The sequence below is a fragment of the Gadus macrocephalus genome, chromosome 13, assembly GCF_031168955.1.
Source record: "Gadus macrocephalus chromosome 13, ASM3116895v1".
NCBI lineage: Eukaryota > Metazoa > Chordata > Actinopteri > Gadiformes > Gadidae > Gadus > Gadus macrocephalus.
Genome location: NC_082394.1, coordinates 12,516,323 through 12,534,068, shown reverse-complemented (window position 1 = coordinate 12,534,068; position 17,746 = coordinate 12,516,323). Strand labels below are relative to the sequence as shown.

The window sequence follows — 17,746 nt, the reverse complement described above, 5'->3', positions numbered from 1 at the left end:
CATTATAGCTATGGCACGAGCTGCACCTCATGGGTGTGGCTCATTCTGCATGGCTCTCTGAGCAGGTTGGGTATGTGGGTTGCATGGGTGTAGCACTGGAACGCCCCACCCTTATCTCACAAAGTATCACACAGCACTGCTCCTCCAGAGCAGAGTGGAAGTCAACTTATCACTGATGTAGGGAAGAGGCTTAAACAATCTTGCCGTTGTTTTGTAAATCCCATGGAGGGCAAGAGAGAGAGAGAGAGGAGAGAGAGAGAGAGAGAGAGAGAGAGAGAGAGAGAGAGAGAGGAGAGAGAGAGAGAGAGAGGAGAGAGAGAGGAGAGAGAGAGAGAGAGAGAAGAGAGAGAATGTTTCATGGGATTCTGTGGCTTTTATTATGAGCTTTGTTTTACTCTATCTTGATGTTTTAAGTGCAGTGATCATTGGAATTGGATTGGGACCGGGAGACCAGCTGTGTGTGTGTGTTTGTGTGTGCACACGCAAATGTGTGAATTGTGTAAGCGGCCGTGTTTGATTGTTTATGTCGTGTTTGTGTGCTTGTGTGTCTACCACTGTGTGCACGTGCGTTTGCCTCTGTGTGTATGAGTGCATTTGTGCGTGTGTGCAGGATTATGTGCTTGGGTGCATGTGTGTCTGCGTGTTTAATGTAAGTGTGTGTCTGTGTCGGTATGTAGCGTGTGTGTGTGTGTGTGGTGTGTGTGTACGTATGTAACTGAGATTGTGTGTGTGTGTGCATATGTCATTTTGTGTTTGTGTGTGTGTGTATGTGTGTGCACGTGTGTCTGTGTCTATGGGAAATCCACTCGGGAGGAGAAAGGAAGATCAAGTGGACACCCTGAATACGTCAAGCACTCTTGTCTTTATAAAACCTACTCTTTCAGAGCGGTTAACATCTGCTTTTGTTTATCTCTATCTACACACCCGCCCCAGTTCAGTATAATATCCCAACAGCCAGTGCATACACTGTCATTGGTTTCAAGATGCTGATACCATTTTTGGCTGCTTTGCAATTAAACTAATTGAAACAATCCATATTTGGCACATTGAGGGCAGGACTTGGACTGCCGCCCAGCAATATGGTCAAGACTCATTAATTATTGTGCAACCCTTGATTCCTATTTAATAAAGTATAGTCGTCAACTTTGAACTTAAAAAAATGCTTAATTTAAAGATGAACTCACCACGGGGATGTTAAACCAATGAATAATAGCGTATTGCCCACGGTGAAAGGATATCCCATTTAGGCACCATATTTTAATAGCTGTCTATAATTGATTGGATGTTCGCAATAACAGGAACTGTCAAAACATCTATCAGAGTAATCCCTAGTGAGTACATACCATCAAGTCTCAGTGATTAATGTTCAACTCTTGATTACTCTAAGTATAGTTGTCAACTTTGACCAAAAAAAACACAAGATTGGAAGACTACTACCCTCACTACTGCGATGTTAAATGACCAGACCATCAAGATGTATTGGCTGTGTATAACGACACAGTTATTCCCATTTCTTCTGGTTGACTGAGAATGGTGGCGGATCACTCTGCCTCCACGTACCTTAAACCACCTAGAGGCTGGGAGGGGAACCACATGTTAGTGTCCTCCGCTTGAGGCACGGCATGCTGTCACGTCTGCCATTTGCAAGGGATGTGAAAATGTTAGGTAAACATAATGTAATACAGTTTATTTCATACACACAAACCTATACATTGGCACGGACTCAGTTCTCTACATAAACATCTTCAACCTGCAGGACTACCTTGAGCTCCATGCTGTCCTCGGAGCACACGTCCAACATCTCCACAGTGTGGCAATACCGAGCAATAGTCTTAGTAACCCGTCTCCTTTAGACAGATCTAGAATGCGGTGGCCTGCTAGTTGTAGAAGAATAGAATAATAACACTTCCTCTGCTGACTCAGTGGCTGTCCATGGATGTGTTCAAAGTTAGTGCATGCAACAGATTTAGAAAAAAAATCCTTGGGCTAGACAGGGAGAAGTTTTCCATTTTATTTTTCATTTTCATTATCTGGTCTGTGGAAAGTATAAATGCCAGGAGGATTAGAGAAATTACATGGGCTCTCGCCTTAGAGAAATTACATGGGCTCTCGCCTTTCCTGGCCTGCTGCTTATCCGTCTCCTCTGCTCATCTCTCTCTCTTCCTCTCCCTCGCTCTCCGTCTCTATCTCACTCCCTTACCTTCTTTACCCTTCATCGCGCTCTCTCTCTCTCTCTCTCTCTCTCTCTCTCTCTCTCTCTCTCTCTCTCTCTCTCTCTCTCTCATCCTTATCTCTCTTTCCCCTCACCCCTTCTTTGTCTCCCTCCCTGCTTTACCTCAGCACTTATCCCCCCCCCCCCCCCCCCCCCTCCGTTGCTGTCCTGTCATAATCATTTTCTCCCTTTCCCCTGTTTTTCTTCCTTCAACACACCGCCGATATTCTCCATTCGTCTCACGAGTGGATCAGCTCTGCTGCACCTCACCCCCCCCCCGTCCCCCCGTCCCCCCCCCCCCCCCGTCCCCTCACCCTAACACCACCCCCCTGCCCAACCTCCCACACCAACACCCTGCCCTCGGCCACATCGCTCAGCCTATAGCCTGGAGCGGCACGTAGAAGTGTCTTAGGAAGGGGGGGGGCCTCCTGTTAATCCCTGAGATCTATTACAGATATCACGTCTGACACGGGTGTCAGAGATTACAGGGGGCAGATAGTGACCATATTGATTGGCTCCTCCGGTCTCCAGCCTTTCGTCTGCCACCTGCAGCATAGTCGTGCGCTGCGACTCCTTCCATATAGGGGGCAGGCTAGCCACTAGCAAGCTTAGCCGCACGCTGCGACTCCTTCCATATAGGGGGCAGGCTAGCCACTAGCAAGCTTAGCCGCACGCTGCGACTCCTTCCATATAGGGGGCAGGCTAGCCACTAGCAAGCTTAGCCGCGCGCTGCGACTCCTTCCATATAGGGGGCAGGCTAGCCACTAGCAAGCTTAGCCGTGCGCTGCGACTCCTTCCATATAGGGGGCAGGCTAGCCACTAGCAAGCTTAGCCACGCGCTGCGACTCCTTCCATATAGGGGGCAGGCTAGCCACTAGCAAGCTTAGCCGCGCGCTGCGACTCCTTCCATATAGGGGGCAGGCTAGCCACTAGCAAGCCAGCTCCACAAGCGTTCAGGACGCACTGAGCAGCCGGCCATTAGCGCTAACACAAGGTGGGGAGCAGAGGGGGGGAAAGCAGGTGGTTGTTCCCAGCCACACTATGTCGGGGGCTAAAGAGTGGCTGGTGCCCCCTGAAATGTATGTTGAATGGAGCCAATATGGTCCGACTTTTACCCAGAGGGGATTTTTAACATTTGGCTGAAAAGTTCATTGATTTCAGTCATTTTAATTTTATGAATCTGTATTTGAGAGGAGCCATTTGTTAAAAATGTATTTGCAATTTTGTCGATGTAAGTTGCCAAGAATACAGGAACCAGCTGTATCACTGCTGTACTTTGTAGTCCACTATGTGTGGCGGTGGAGTAAAGGCCAATTCATTTTCGTGCTAAGCTTAAATCCTGCCTGCCAAGTGCCGTCATATTTGGAGGATGATCAATGTTTCAAGTGTTTCAGGCTCATTTGAACCAGTGCTTGGAATTAAGATCGCTGTGGACCGCTAATCAAGCTGGCACATTAAAATGGTGATTCATGAACGTACCAAAATCTAATCAGAGATATTGTTACATTTGTTACAAAGTGTTGACGCTTTATGCAGAGCTACTTTTGATCTTTTCTGCATTTACATTAATACGCTTACACAAAGCACTTTCCATGTGAGGAGGACAGAAATACCACACACAAAAAAACACCAACAAATCTGTAGTAAATAATATTATATAGAATGCATAGGATGTGAGGGATAACAGGAACACTCAAAACATCTTCATATCAGAGTAACCCTTGTAAGAACTTACAATCATCCGATCGATTGCAGCCCCAAACTGTATCTTCCCGTTCGTACTTTCTGCTTGTATGTTTGTGGGGCTTTCTGTCAGGCCACGGCTGACTTCGAGGGGTCGTGTTGCGGCACGTAGGACCACCAAGAGCAAGCCCTCTTGTGCTGTCTTCGCTGCAAGATGCAGAACAAGCTGTTTTCATAAAGGATCATGTGACGGTTGTTTTGTCCTTCTGGTGGCATTGTTATGTGTCCATAGCAGAAAATGAATGCGACAATTAATTGTCAAGAATCCATCCACGGTGATTATGTCCCACAAATGTTCCCCATCACTGTAGTAGCTGACTAGGGGCACGCAAAGGACAAGGAGATCAGCCAGTTCATCGCCAGCTCACACACACACACACACACACACACACACACACACACACACACACACACACACACACACACACACACACACACACACACACACACAGGCACTTACACTCATGCCCATGCATGCACACACACAAAGCCGAGACACACCACACACGCACTTACACAAACACACACACTCACAGACATACACACACAGACACACACACAAACACACACAGAGAAACACACAACAAACAAACTCACAATCATTATTCACACCTAAAGGCTATTAACAGCCTCCATTTGGCCTAACCTGCCATGCAGCCTGCTGCCATAAAGCCTTTCGTTCAGTACGGGAGATTTAAGGCTAGCAGTGTGTTCGCACCGAGGTAGGACTCGCAGCCGAAGATACAGTCAGAGGCTGTTTGTATTTGCAGTGACCCCAGGGGACACATACTACTCCTCAGCTCTGCCATGTGCAACCCCGCAACATAAATACTAAATACATCCACTCTGCGGTTCGTAGACGTTAAACAGATACCTTTAAAATGGGGTCATTTTCATTTGTGAATACAGGACTCTGTGCCCAGTCCTTCTGTGCAAGCTAAATGGGGAATCTGGGTTCACCATTGACCATATGAAAGAAATACCCCCAAAATTATTTCAATTAATTGACTGACTTTCCAACAGCCACTTTGCCCTTGTACTAAACATCTTGAAAATGATGATGACGAGTGAAGGATGGTTGTAGCAAGGTAAACGAATGGTCGGCGAACCACACATTCGAAGACACCATTTCTTCCCATTCTCCACGTGAATTATTGTTTGCTGGCACAATTTGCACTGCCGGCAGCCTTGCTTCCTATTTGTATTTATGAACTTGTGAGTCCGTGTGTGTACTTGTGAGTGTGTGCTTATGTGTGTATGTGTGTGTGTGAGTGTTCATGCACATGCATAACTCTGTCTAACCCCCGGTCCCTTATCTGCTCCTTTAGGCCTTCATCCAGGAGCAGCACTCCCCCCTCCACAGTCATCTCCCCCTGGGTTTAGCTCCAACGATGGATTGCCAACAACACACAATAGCTACAAGGCCCCTGCTAATCACACTATTGATCCCGTAATTCCGCCCATTTGAAACTCTTTATCTTCGTGGGCAGCGTCAATGAACTAGTTCCACAGAGCTGTGTTGCTTCCATGGTTAGGGCGGTTATGTGGACTCCCATGGTCCCCGGGGTGGGGGGGGGGGGTGAGGGGGGAGCTGGGCCCCTGCTCCGCCTCACAGCCCACCCTGTTTAGTATTCCATCGCCATAGACTTCAGAGGAGGGTCTCGTAAAAAAAATTGAAATAAATAAATAAATGAATGAACGGAGGAAAAATAAAATGAGATGGCAGATGGCTGCTCAACTTCCTTGATGCTGCTTCCCAGGAAACAGCTTGGATGTGGAAGAGGGTTATGTTACGTTTTGTCCTGTTGTGCGCCGTTGTCTTGTTTCTAATGTTATGCTATGGGTTGTGTTACGCGGGCCTGGGTGTGAGTGTTCTGCTTTGAGGTCATGTTATGGATTGTACCTTCTTGTTGTTTTGCGTTTTGCGATGTTGTGTTGTGCTCTTTCTGCGTTATCGTGTTGTTGAATGATCCGTGGTGTTGTGTTAGGTTATATTGTGTTTGATACCTTGCTTAAGGAAGTGCAATGCAATGTGTTGTGTTATCCTGGGACATATGGTGACGTTATTTTATGTTTTCTATGGTCGCCTATGATGTTATTTTGTTTCTCGCGACCCTGAGAGTCAAGTAAATAAAGAAGAGATAGGTGTAATCCTGGGAATGGGGAGTGCTGATGTCATGGAATATGAGCCCAATGGAATATCAATAGACAGAGAATAATGGCTTGAGAGGCACAAACACAAATAATTCCTAGATCCAAATGATATTGCAGCAAAAACCCCAGGCCCAAGCAGCTCCTTAAAACATGCCGTACTGGTTATTCACAGCAAACAAGCCACAGGAAGTTAAACAAGTCCTTCAAATGATTTAGAAATGTCTGTCATTGACTTTGACACTCTCTGACACTCCTCTTCCTCCTCCTTCTCCTCCTGAAACTATTAAAATGTTTCAGTGCAGGGATAGAAGACAGTCCACGAGACACGCATGCTCTTCCAGAAGGATCTTTACCCATTACGACAGTGTGTATGTTGCAACCCTGCGATTACTCTGTGACAGGCCACTAATTGTGGCTTTTTTACCGCGTGCCGCTGCCGATGCACGATGATAATTGACTCGACCATTGTAGACCTCAAAGACGCACTCCAAACACACCATTTAACACATATGAATATATGTATCTTAAGAAATGGCCATCAGGTGCATGGCAAGAGACAGAGGGGGTGGTGGAGGAGGAGAGAGAGAGAGAGAGAGAGAGAGAGAGAGAGAGAGAGAGAGAGAGAGAGAGAGAGAGAGAGAGAGAGAGAGAGAGAGAGAGAGAGAGAGTGATGGAGTGATGGAGTGACAGAGTGAAGGGGAGAGAGAGAGAGATTAACATAGAGAAGAAGAGGTAGGGAGGGGCAGTGCCACATCCAGCATTGCGATGTTGAATCCCTTATTCTGCTGTGGATGCAGACACATTGATCTGGCACACAGATGCAGCCTGATGGGAGGAGAGCGTGGATAGAATGGACAACGCAGAGAGAGAGAGAGACAGACAGAGGTTGAGAGAGGCAGAGAGCAGGAAACAGAGAGAGAGAGAGATAGAAGCACAGTGGAAGAGAGAGAAAGATAGAAATAGGTAGAGAGAGAAAGAGAAATAAGTAATTGTGGGTGGAGAAGAAAGGAGTGAGAGTAGTTGAAAGCAGTGGATGTAAGGAAGGAGAATGAGAGAGTGAGATGGGTAGAGGGAGATTTACATAGTGGGGCTCTGCAGGTCTCCAGGGTGGAATTACATTACAAGGGTGTATATCTGATGGATCGTAGGGCGGGCAGCCACGGCCTCTGGGTATATGTGTAGGTAAGCTCTATGTTCTATTGACGTGAGGATAAACCAATAGCATTAGGTGAATTAAAGAACTGGCTGAGGAGCAGATGGGAAAACTGGTCTCTGATAGTGGTGAAGGTATCAGCAGGCTTCAAACTTGTTTTGAGGGGGATTTATTTTCTTTGTAATTATCAGCAAAAGTTTGCACACACAGCTGATGAGTGAATGGAAAGGGCCATTTAAACCGGGTGGTGCAGATCTCTGCTTACCTATTTGGTAGGATGAAGCGATGAGAAATGGTAATAATAGTAAAATATTATTCATGATATTACGCAAAACAATTTGCTGAAAAAACTCCTAAGAGCAGCAGGTTACGTTCAAGCAATCAAGGTCATTTCAAAAGATGAGTGTAAGATGAGGCAACAGACGACTCCTTGTGTGTTTCATCCATCTAAGTAGGGATTTATGGGAGCATGGGAGCTATGTAGGATCTATGAGCTATGTACAAAATCTGATCTTTATGCACACATAGAAGGTCTAAAGTCCAGGATGGAAGAATGCAGAAAAATAGTTTAGATGGGTTTGAAGCAAACTACAACAGTATGTGTGTGAATGTTTTTTGATTGACCTAGAATATTAGTGCTGCCGAGATGAAAAAAAAAGAAAACAACTCGTAAAAACGAACAAGAAAGCGTGATGTTTTCTTTGCACTGATGCATTGCTTTTCCTTCTACATCCCATTCAAACATGCTCCAAATAGATAATACTATACAATGAAGCCAGGGTGTTTATCCGTTCATTCGCCATCCCCGGTGCCTGGAGCCACGGCAGTGGTGGTGGGGTAGCTCCTCCTAGCTTCCCCTCCTGACTCCCCAGCCAGCCACTGGACCATTCATGGGGGTTCTGCCCGGGCCTCAGAGCCTTTGTGCCACCAAACAGTTTATGCTTGATAAGCGTAATCCTGGCCAGAGTTAAAGACTCTTGAATGGGCTTGTGTGGGCAGTATTGCCCTTCGCGGAGCTTCTCCCAGTAAATTACGCACTCCTGCCTGCCTTTTGTCTCTGGATTTGTGGAAATTCTTTGAGCGGCTTTGCAGTTCTAGGGGGGCTACGACCTCCATGGCATATAGCCTAGGGAGCTTTATAAACTCTGCCCCTCTGACAGTGAGGGTTTCACTATGCTGTAGTCCTTTAATTGGGATATTTGCTACGACATTATAAGAGTATTGTACTACATTAATATTGCCAACAGGTCTTTATGTCTATTATCAAACAAAGTCTCTATCTATTCCATGTTCTGTCTGTTGTTGCTGTGCGACTGTAACGCAATTTAGTTACTCGTTTTAGATGAGAAGTACTCTGGAGTCAAGATTTTATGTTTCATTGAACAAACAGACATTTTGTACTCGACAAAATGGTGTGTAGACCGTAGACAGATAAAAGAGATGTGTCATAAAAAAACATCATTCCATCTGTTCGGCTCAATTTTCTCAATTATCCTTCATTAACTTTCATCTGGCTCGAAAATCATTTGATGTATAGAATAACTCCATGTTCACTGAAGCTGCCATTCCTTGTCTCTTTTCTGCAGCTTAAATACAAAAGGCAGATAAAAACATAAAAAAACAATGGCAAAATTCTGCAAGCGAAATTGCGATGCCCTTGTTGCACCTCTCCGTTTTAAGTCTGTCTTCAAAGTGATTCTCACATCTCAGTGCTTCATTAGAATAAGGTGTTTTATTATTTTATTTCCACCGCAGAGATAAGACTTTCCCTTCTGCACTCCGTGTGTAGCCCAAGCCCTCCCTTTAGCATTGGTCACCTACATTCTTCAAGCTAGCACACAATCCTATTAATCGCATTAGACCGGGACTCTCAAAGGGACAGCAGCCAAGTTGGATTAATTGGCCTTCTGTATGCAAAGCAGGCACAATGTAGCTAGAATTCAATACCGAGGAGTGTAATGAGCGACTAGGACAACATTTCACCATCCGCCCAAGGGTTTGGGTGGAGAATTTCGCTGTAGTAACTGCTGTCTCCTGCATGCACACTAACTCAGGCATCCTTGTGCGAAGGCTGGCTTATGTTCATGTCTTACGACACAACAAATCACATGGGTTCTCGGAGGCCAAATAACGAAAACAGCAGAGCATGAGCAGAATGTCTTCCTCCGCTGGTTGTCATTGGATGTCAGAAGAGGGGCTCTGACACTCCATCAGGTTGTCTTGAAAGCTTACCAGCGTTCAGTATGCGCTGCTCAGGCCCGTCCCGTGCTTCACATGTGTCCCCTCTGGGCTTCCATACATCGACTTAATGCTACCCATGGGGGAGGGGGGGCGAGGGGAGATCATTCATTATTGAAATGGCTGAAAGGTTTTTCGGTTTGGTTTTTTCTTCCTCAGACGGCAGTGAATCTGCAGTCCGGCGTCAGACAGCCTTTAGCAAGAGTACTGCACCGAGACAAATGGAAAAGTTTTCTGTGGGTTCCTTTTGGCAGCAGAGCCACAGATGTCATGGAAGGAAGTTGTTATTTTGTTTTTGACAAAAGAGTCTTTCATGAGTATTTATTTCATGAAAGACTGTATTTTAACGAAATTCGATTAAAATACAATTCTTTTTTGGTGTTGTTACATTAATTGGGTTGAACCCTTCATTTATGCCAAGTTGAAGACATTTATTTTCATTTTAGATAATTGTTTTGTTAACTAAAACGAGTAGTTTATTTTTCATGTGTGTTGAATATGCCCATTTATTTGGGACTATATAACGCCTACTCAGAAGCACAACTGTGTAATTGTTATAGTTAATTCATAGCTTGGGGATTAATTAAACCCAACAAAAAACACAAATAAATAATTTAATTAACTTGGCACTTTGTATGACAAACTAAATTTGCATGACTATCTTACTATCAAGTATGACAACTTCGGACGTAATGGAATGGAAATAGATATAAATCAACTTAATCCATTTTATATATAATAAGAATCACATCAACGATGTGAAATTTATTCTCGGTTGTATGGAAATGGGTGAAGTGCGGATAGTGTCTGATAATATTATAACACCAGTGGATTTAACTCACTGTCGCTCCATGCATCGTAACTTTCTAATCAACCCATCTCAGATCTCATAGATGAGAGAACTGAAAAGCATTGGAAACGATAGTGATCTACTCTGGAGTGTCATCCAACTTACTCTTATTGGGTTGCTGGTGCCAAGAAAGTGCAGAAGATTGCTGACTTTATTGGGCGGCAGTAGCTCAGGATGTAGAGGAGGTTGGCTGGTATAAAAAGGTTGCTAGTTCGATCCCCAGCTGTTCCACACCCTAACTGCTCCTGATGAGCTGCCTGACCCGCCGTCAATGTGTGAATGTTCACAAGAATGGGTGAATGTCAGGCAATATTGTAAAGCGCTTTGGATAAAAGCACTATATAAATGCAGTCCATTAACTATCTGGCTCATTGTAGCTGTGAATATCTACGATTTAAGACAGCGGTCCCTTGCTAATTTCGAGCTGGTTCACATTGTGGTATGGCATGCAAGTTATATTCCGTGTATATGGAGGCCAAGATGGACATGGTCTTTGTAATCTGTGTTTTCTTTAATTGGCGTGATTGCTTTAACTTCGCGTGTGTAAGATCGTGGAGTCGTTATCCTACATCCTCTCCCCTGATTGTCCTCTCTTGACCTTATCGAAACTTTATCTAATCCCTGAAACAATGCCTTAACTAAACTCAACCCCCTCAACCTAACCTCCACCTAACTCAACCTTCAACCTTCAATGTTGGCTTTCTACTGCAGCTTTTTATTCCATAAAAGGAACAACCAGTACATAGCTATTACTTTAGCTACAACTTAAGCCACTAAAGGCTGCTAATGGGGACAACTTACATGCAGGTTTAACCTCCCTTAATTAGATCCCTCAAAAGAAGATTTGACTCCCATGATGTCAAATGTACACAGACAACGCTGGCACGCAACATGGCATTTTGAAAACAATCAAGATATTTCCCTGCATGAAGGAATCAGGTAGGCTACCTGACATTTTATCACAAAACGGTATGTTGCACTGGTAAACTATCACATCATCAATTACACTTGGTCATGGCAAATTAAATATAGGTTTTCTTGTTATACCTCGGCAGACCAATACCACTTTGTACCAAAACTCTTTATAATTGTGAGAAAAATGGGTTTATTGTAAATGCTATTGGTTTTTCATATGTCAGACTGTTGGTGCTGGCAGCCAATGACTCACCCTAATCTGGTCTGCATAAAACAATTGTGTTCACATGTGGAGGTCGTGGTCATGCTGGCTCATTCCCTTAAGTCCACACCAAGTACATATGTATGATTAAACCATGGCTACAGCATGCCTTCACCTGCTTGTCCATACGGATGCATCCATTTAATTTAATTTCATAAGCAATAACATGTTTTGATACAGACACCATACGACATATTTCATGAAAGCTCTCACAAGTCAGCTTCTGTACTCCCTAATTACCGGTAGTTATACGATTTAATCTGTCATCTGTCAATCCATCGTTGTTATTTATATCAAATTGCTCATACATATATAATAGCATATACTATGTGTCCAAAAACAACTTGCCCTATGACATTCTTTGATGCATTCTGAGATTCATGATATTCAATTCATTTTTCACACTCACACTGAAAGGCTTGCAGTCAGGGTAACATTTTGGATACAGAAGGCAGGAAAGAAGAGAAAAAGGGATATAATTCATCTCAGAGCTCTGAAATTCAGAAAAACATTAAGTTCTCTCTGGGTTTTCCGTGCCAGAAGTATTACAGTATTATTCTCTTATAAAGGGAATTGTGTAGATGGAAGGGCAAAGTCAACCCCAAGTGTTTGATCTTCTGACTAGCTGATTTACATTTTATCTGCCCTACAAAATGAAGGACGACAGCGAGAGAGAGCATGAAGAGAGAGAGAGAGAGAGAGAGAGAGAGAGAGAGAGAGAGAGAGAGAGAGAGAGAGAGAGAGAGGGGGGGAGGGTGAGACCCTTGGGGCACAAAGATAAATGAAAGAAAAAAAAGAGTAAAACATACAGACACTAAAATGGGACTTTCTGGTAAACCTATATTATATTTTTCAACGTTTTACTGTTCTCCAGCCCGTCTCTGTTCAATTACACTGCATTTTGTCATTCCAGGCGTTCACCCTCCCATCAACCTGTGCCTTTTTGTCTGTCTGTCTGTCTGTCGTTCTGTCTCTCTGACCATTCATCCGTCCATCTGTCTGCCCATTTGTCTCTCTTTCTGTCTGTCTGTCTACACCCCTGTCTGTCCACCCATCCACCATTTGTCTGTATCTCTATCCATCTATCTGTCTGGCCATTCGACTGCCTGCCCATCCACCAGTCTGTGTGTCAATCTGTCTGTCCGTCTCCTGCTCAGATGTCTGTGTGCTGACCAGTCAGTCTGTCTGTCCCTCTGTCCATCTGCCCAGCTATGGGTGAATGGGCCTCACTGTGCCATATTGAGTGATAATCTGCCACAGAAACATGTTGGTTTATATATATATATATATATATATTTTTTTTTTTTTCCTGCATTTCCTCCTCCTGGGTTTATGAAGGCTCATTTGGGAAGATAGATGCAGTTAATGAAGCATTAACTGTTGCCGTGTATGTGTGTGTGTGTGTGTGTGTGTGTGTGTGTATGGGTATGTGTGTGTGTGTGTGTGCGTGTTTATGGGAATGTGTGTGTGTGTGTGTGTATTTGTGTGTGTGTGCGTGTGTGTGTGTGTTTAGTGAAAAATCATGTTTTCTTTTCATGGACATTAGAAAAAGTCCAACTCCTTCCAGCGACTGCACCCTTGATGACATCATTAACCTTTGTGGAATCTCCACCCAGTGACCACCGTGAGTGTTCCCGGGTTCTTTATTGATTTATTTTCCCCAAATACTGTATATTATTTTCAGAAGATATTCGCTGCCCCGGCGTATATGAGACACATGGAATCAGATTAGTACCGGAAAGATTCACGAATGACACCCACAGTCACACACCCACACATGCACAGATGCACGCGCACACACTGGCTCTCTCATTCCGTCGGCACAGGTGGCCCACTCTGTATCTCGTGAGACAGCCCGCCTGGCCCCTCCTGCTCACCGCCGTCCCATGAGCCTCTCTGCTCGGTTCACAAACAAGACGGGAAGGAAGCGTGGTTCTAAAACATGATCTGTTGTGTCCGACCAGCGCTCACAGCCATCTGCCTGCCTGGTATCGCGTGGCATTCCAATGATGTGCACAGATGTAGGGGAAAGCTGTTTGCTTCCAGTGCAGCGTGTTTGCTTTGCAGCGATGGCAGTGCCTGGCAGATGCCGATGGCATGCATGCATGCGCATATAGTGTGTGTGTGCGCATGTGTGTGTGTGTGTGTGTGTGTGTGTGTGTGTGTGTGTGTGTCTGTGACTGTATGTGTGTGTGTGTGTGTGTGTGTGTGTGTGTGTGTGTGTGTGTGTGTGTGTGTGTGTGTGTTTGCGTGTGTGTGTGCGTGCTTGTGTCTGTGTCTGTGTGTGTGTGTGTGTGTGTGTGTGTGTGTGTGTGTGTGTGTGTGTGTGTGTGTGTGTGTGTGAGTGTGTGTGTGTGTGTGTGTGTGTGTGTGTGAATTATGCATCTCCAGTGGCTTATTTTTCTTCCACTGAAGGCCCGGGCCAATATGTGTTGAAAAAAATGACGAAAACGTGTTGTGATTCATTTGTGGAATGGGTGTGTGTGCTGTTGCTGAATCGGCAAGCTGGTCACAGATCTCCATAACAACAACATGCTGCTCTATGTTAGAGACAAGGATGGATTGCCACGGTGACAGAGATAAGCGAACGGGATTGTCATGCGGCTTGTGTGAAGGAAAACACTGAATGTACTGTATGAGCTGTATAGGAATGTTTACTAGGAGCTACACTGACAAGTACAAATGTCAACAACAAAAAACACTATATATGGCGGAGAAGGGACCCACATATCCTGTTTGGGTTGATATGTGCCTGTCTTTTCGTAGGGCGTCGTATACCAACATCCAAACCCAATTTACAAGCACATTACTTATGGGCATAGTTTGCAAAATCTATCATACAGTGGCCAATCGTTTAATAGTTATTCTGCGAGGGACAGATAGTGCCTTTGTATGGCCTGCACGTCCATCTACCGTCCTGAATAACATTGTGCTCCCAGAAAACAGGAGTTAACATTGAGGAAGGAAACCAATTTGTCTCTCAGCTTGTCTCTGCCAGTTTAACGGCATTTATGAAACTCTATTTTAAGCTCTGGTGTTAAGTACAGACCTGGAATTATGATGAGGAAACCCTGTAGAATCTCCATAAGGTACAACTCATTGACAACCGTGGCTGGATAAAAGTAGGAAGTAATTCCTCAGTGCGTGTCAAAACATTGTCAAAGCTTAAATTAACATGGCTCTTGACTTTAACATGATATTGAGTCACAATGCTAAGTTATTATATACTGTTCATCTTTACACTGTTGACAATGAATACAACTATTGTACAACCCAGCATGTCACATAAAAAAAAATGTATTACCAAGTTTGTGTTGTGGTTTAATATCTAGAATAAAAGATTGTCTGGATATACAGTCGAAAATTCAGTGCAGCAGTCTATCGACAAATAAGCAGCAGGCCCAGGTTAATGCCTGGACCTTTGAGGCCCACAGAGAGATGAGCGCTACGCCTCATTGCCAGCCTCTGTTTCCAAAGATGCTATTAGTTTGGGTTAAACATTGCAACAATCACAGTTCAATACTTTGTTTTGATGGTGCCAGGGTTAATTAGAGGAAGCAGTTTGGTTCCAATGCAGGTAAAGCCACTCTATTTTCCCCATACAAAATAACAAAAAACAATTCCAAGGAAAATAAATCCTGTGCTCCATAAACTACAAATATCTTACACAGGAATTGTATGTTTAAGGCATAAAGTATTAACAATAGAACAGAAAGTAATGTAACATATACAGAACCATGCAATGGAACAGAAAGGTAAAGACACCAAACACAGGTGCACACAATCACTTAATTGGGACAGGTGGTCACAATTAATAATTACACGATACTGATTTCTGGAATGAGGGCATGGTCACGGTTGGTACAGTCACGGTCCTGTAATTTTTCTGCCATGCCCTCTCTCCACTCTCCTTTGCACACACACACACACACACACACACACACACACACACACACACACACACACACTGCAGTGACCAGGTGTTATTGCTGTACTGTTCCCAAATTCAACAACTGATGGTGATTAGTTGTGTTAAAATTAGGTCAGGTGTGTGAGAAACACCATTAGCATTGTAGCATGTAAGCATCCCCTGCTATTCCTAAGCAACAAATGCAATATAAAGGTAAACCCATCTGTTGTTAATGGGAGATTTCAAGAACAGGGGAACAGTGAAAGATCCCGGTTCAAACAAGGAAAAATTTAAAGGAACGCTGATTTAGTCTGGAATTCTGGGGAAATATCTGGGCCCTACTTTGCCAATACACGCATATCTGACATAATTTCCAAATGGCAGAGAATATAGTAAACTTATGTTAACAAATGGAAGAGCACTATGACAAACAAACCTTTTGATGAGGGGTAAACTTCATGCATCTCTTTATGTGGTTTCAGAGCTAAGCATGACTCGAAGAGTGGTAAAGGTTCAAGGTTTTATCAGAGATACAATGGAAACAGACATACACTCTGGAGGTGGTTAATGAAACATCTGCAGGACCCAAGTAAATATTCTTTCTATATTGGTACGGGCGGAATGGTAAAGGAGCCACCACAAATGCTCAGGAAAGGTCTGATTTACCCTGGTATATCTCCATTGGTATGGGTGAAATGCTAAAGAAGCCTGGCCTATAGGGTCTGATTTATAGACATCACTTGTTTATTTAAACTCGTAACTTTCTCTGGCGCCATGTCGTAACAATGCTTAATCAGCAGGACACATGCTAAATATGATATGCATGTGCATTAGAGCATGGAAACCCGACCCGACCCCGACGGGACACGACGGTGTCCCGTACCCGACGAGCCTGGTCGGGTTAGGACAAATATTTAGAAATGATGCTCGGGTTCGGGTCGGGCTCGTTCACATCAGCGCGATAAGGCGTTGGAGTTGGCGTTGCTTTTGTGTTTACGTAAGGGTCGGCTTAGCTCAGGAGGTAGAGCAGTTGTCTTGTAAAAGAAAGGTTGGTAGTTTGATTGTTGATGTGTCCCTGAGCAAGACACTTAACCCTAACTGCTCCTGAAGAGCTGGCTGTCGCCTTGCACGGTTCACTCTGCCTTCGGTGTGTCAATGTGTGTATAAACCGATGTAAGTCGCTTTGGATAAATGCCCTAATTGCAACGTTAATTTTACTTTGCTGGGGACACTCTTGTTAATTAGAATTTCATGGCTACCTGTCCTACAGAACCTCGGAACCTTGTGATTTATTTTATCGTTATCGTGGCTTTTTTTGTGGGCCTATGTGAATTTAAATTGGTTATGATTCTGCGCAACAAGCTTGCGTTAACAGCACGCGCTCATGTTAAGCTCATCTGTTGACATTTACAACTGCCTCGCAGTTGTTTAATAAAGGCGTGCTTTCATATACACAAACGTAAACGTGTCATTAGTATGAGAAAATCATTTCTTTAACTGTGTCGGGCACGGGTCGGACTCTGACATATATATCTTGATGCTGTCGGGCTCGGGTCGGGCTTGGTTACTTCTCTGTCGGACGAGGGACGGGCTCGGACAGTAAAATGCAGCCCGTTCCGTGTTCTAATATGCATGCAATTGCTTGAGTTGAACCATAAAGGGTCGTCTAGTAGTGTTGGGGTTGGGTGGTCCTTCGGCCATTTTCAGTTCTGAATTTCTGTGAATTTTCCTGCATGTTAAGAAAGCAATTAACATTTTAGTTCTGTGTGTGTGGGTTTGCCAAAATGTTTTTCGTTGGTTTGTTTGTTCATATCTTTTGTTTGGTCCCCAGAAACTAATTGTGAACCAAATTGAACCAAACAATCAACATTTCCAGGGGGTCTCAGTGTGGCACATTTTGTCAAGTTCCCTAATCAAAAAGAACATTCTCACTTTGATATAGTGTTAAGGGGAATTCCTTCCCATCTTTTAAAGAACTGAACATTATTTATCGAAGTGTTTACAGCTCAAATACTCCTTGTACCAAGGCCTACGATTGTGTGATCAAACGCAAACGTTTACTCCCAGGAAACTCAATGCCAATGTGTACGGCTATGTCTTTCGACATAAATCATCTCAGTAAGCGGTTTACCGCCAGTAACCCCTGCTGTACAGCAACAAACAGGAAGGCCTATATGCTAATCTACAGATGCCTTCATCCAAAGCAACAGTGAATCAGATACATCTCATTAAGGAGAAGGTTTAAGGGTGAGGCATCTTCCCCAAGGGTGAATCACAGAGCTCTTGAACAAAGAGGCCAACACACTGAT

The 17,746-nt window shown here is 44.1% G+C and overlaps 1 protein-coding gene across 1 annotated transcript in view; it reads right to left on the bottom strand.

Moving 5' to 3' along the window:
- The window catches only part of LOC132470998 (protein CBFA2T3-like), a 6,340-nt gene extending 4,539 nt beyond the window's left edge, over window positions 1–1,801 (bottom strand). Inside the window, 1 exon segment of the mRNA XM_060069959.1 lies at window positions 1,763–1,801. Within this exon segment, the coding sequence (XP_059925942.1) occupies window positions 1,763–1,801 (39 nt within the window).
- Between the last annotated feature and the right edge of the window lie 15,945 nt (window positions 1,802–17,746).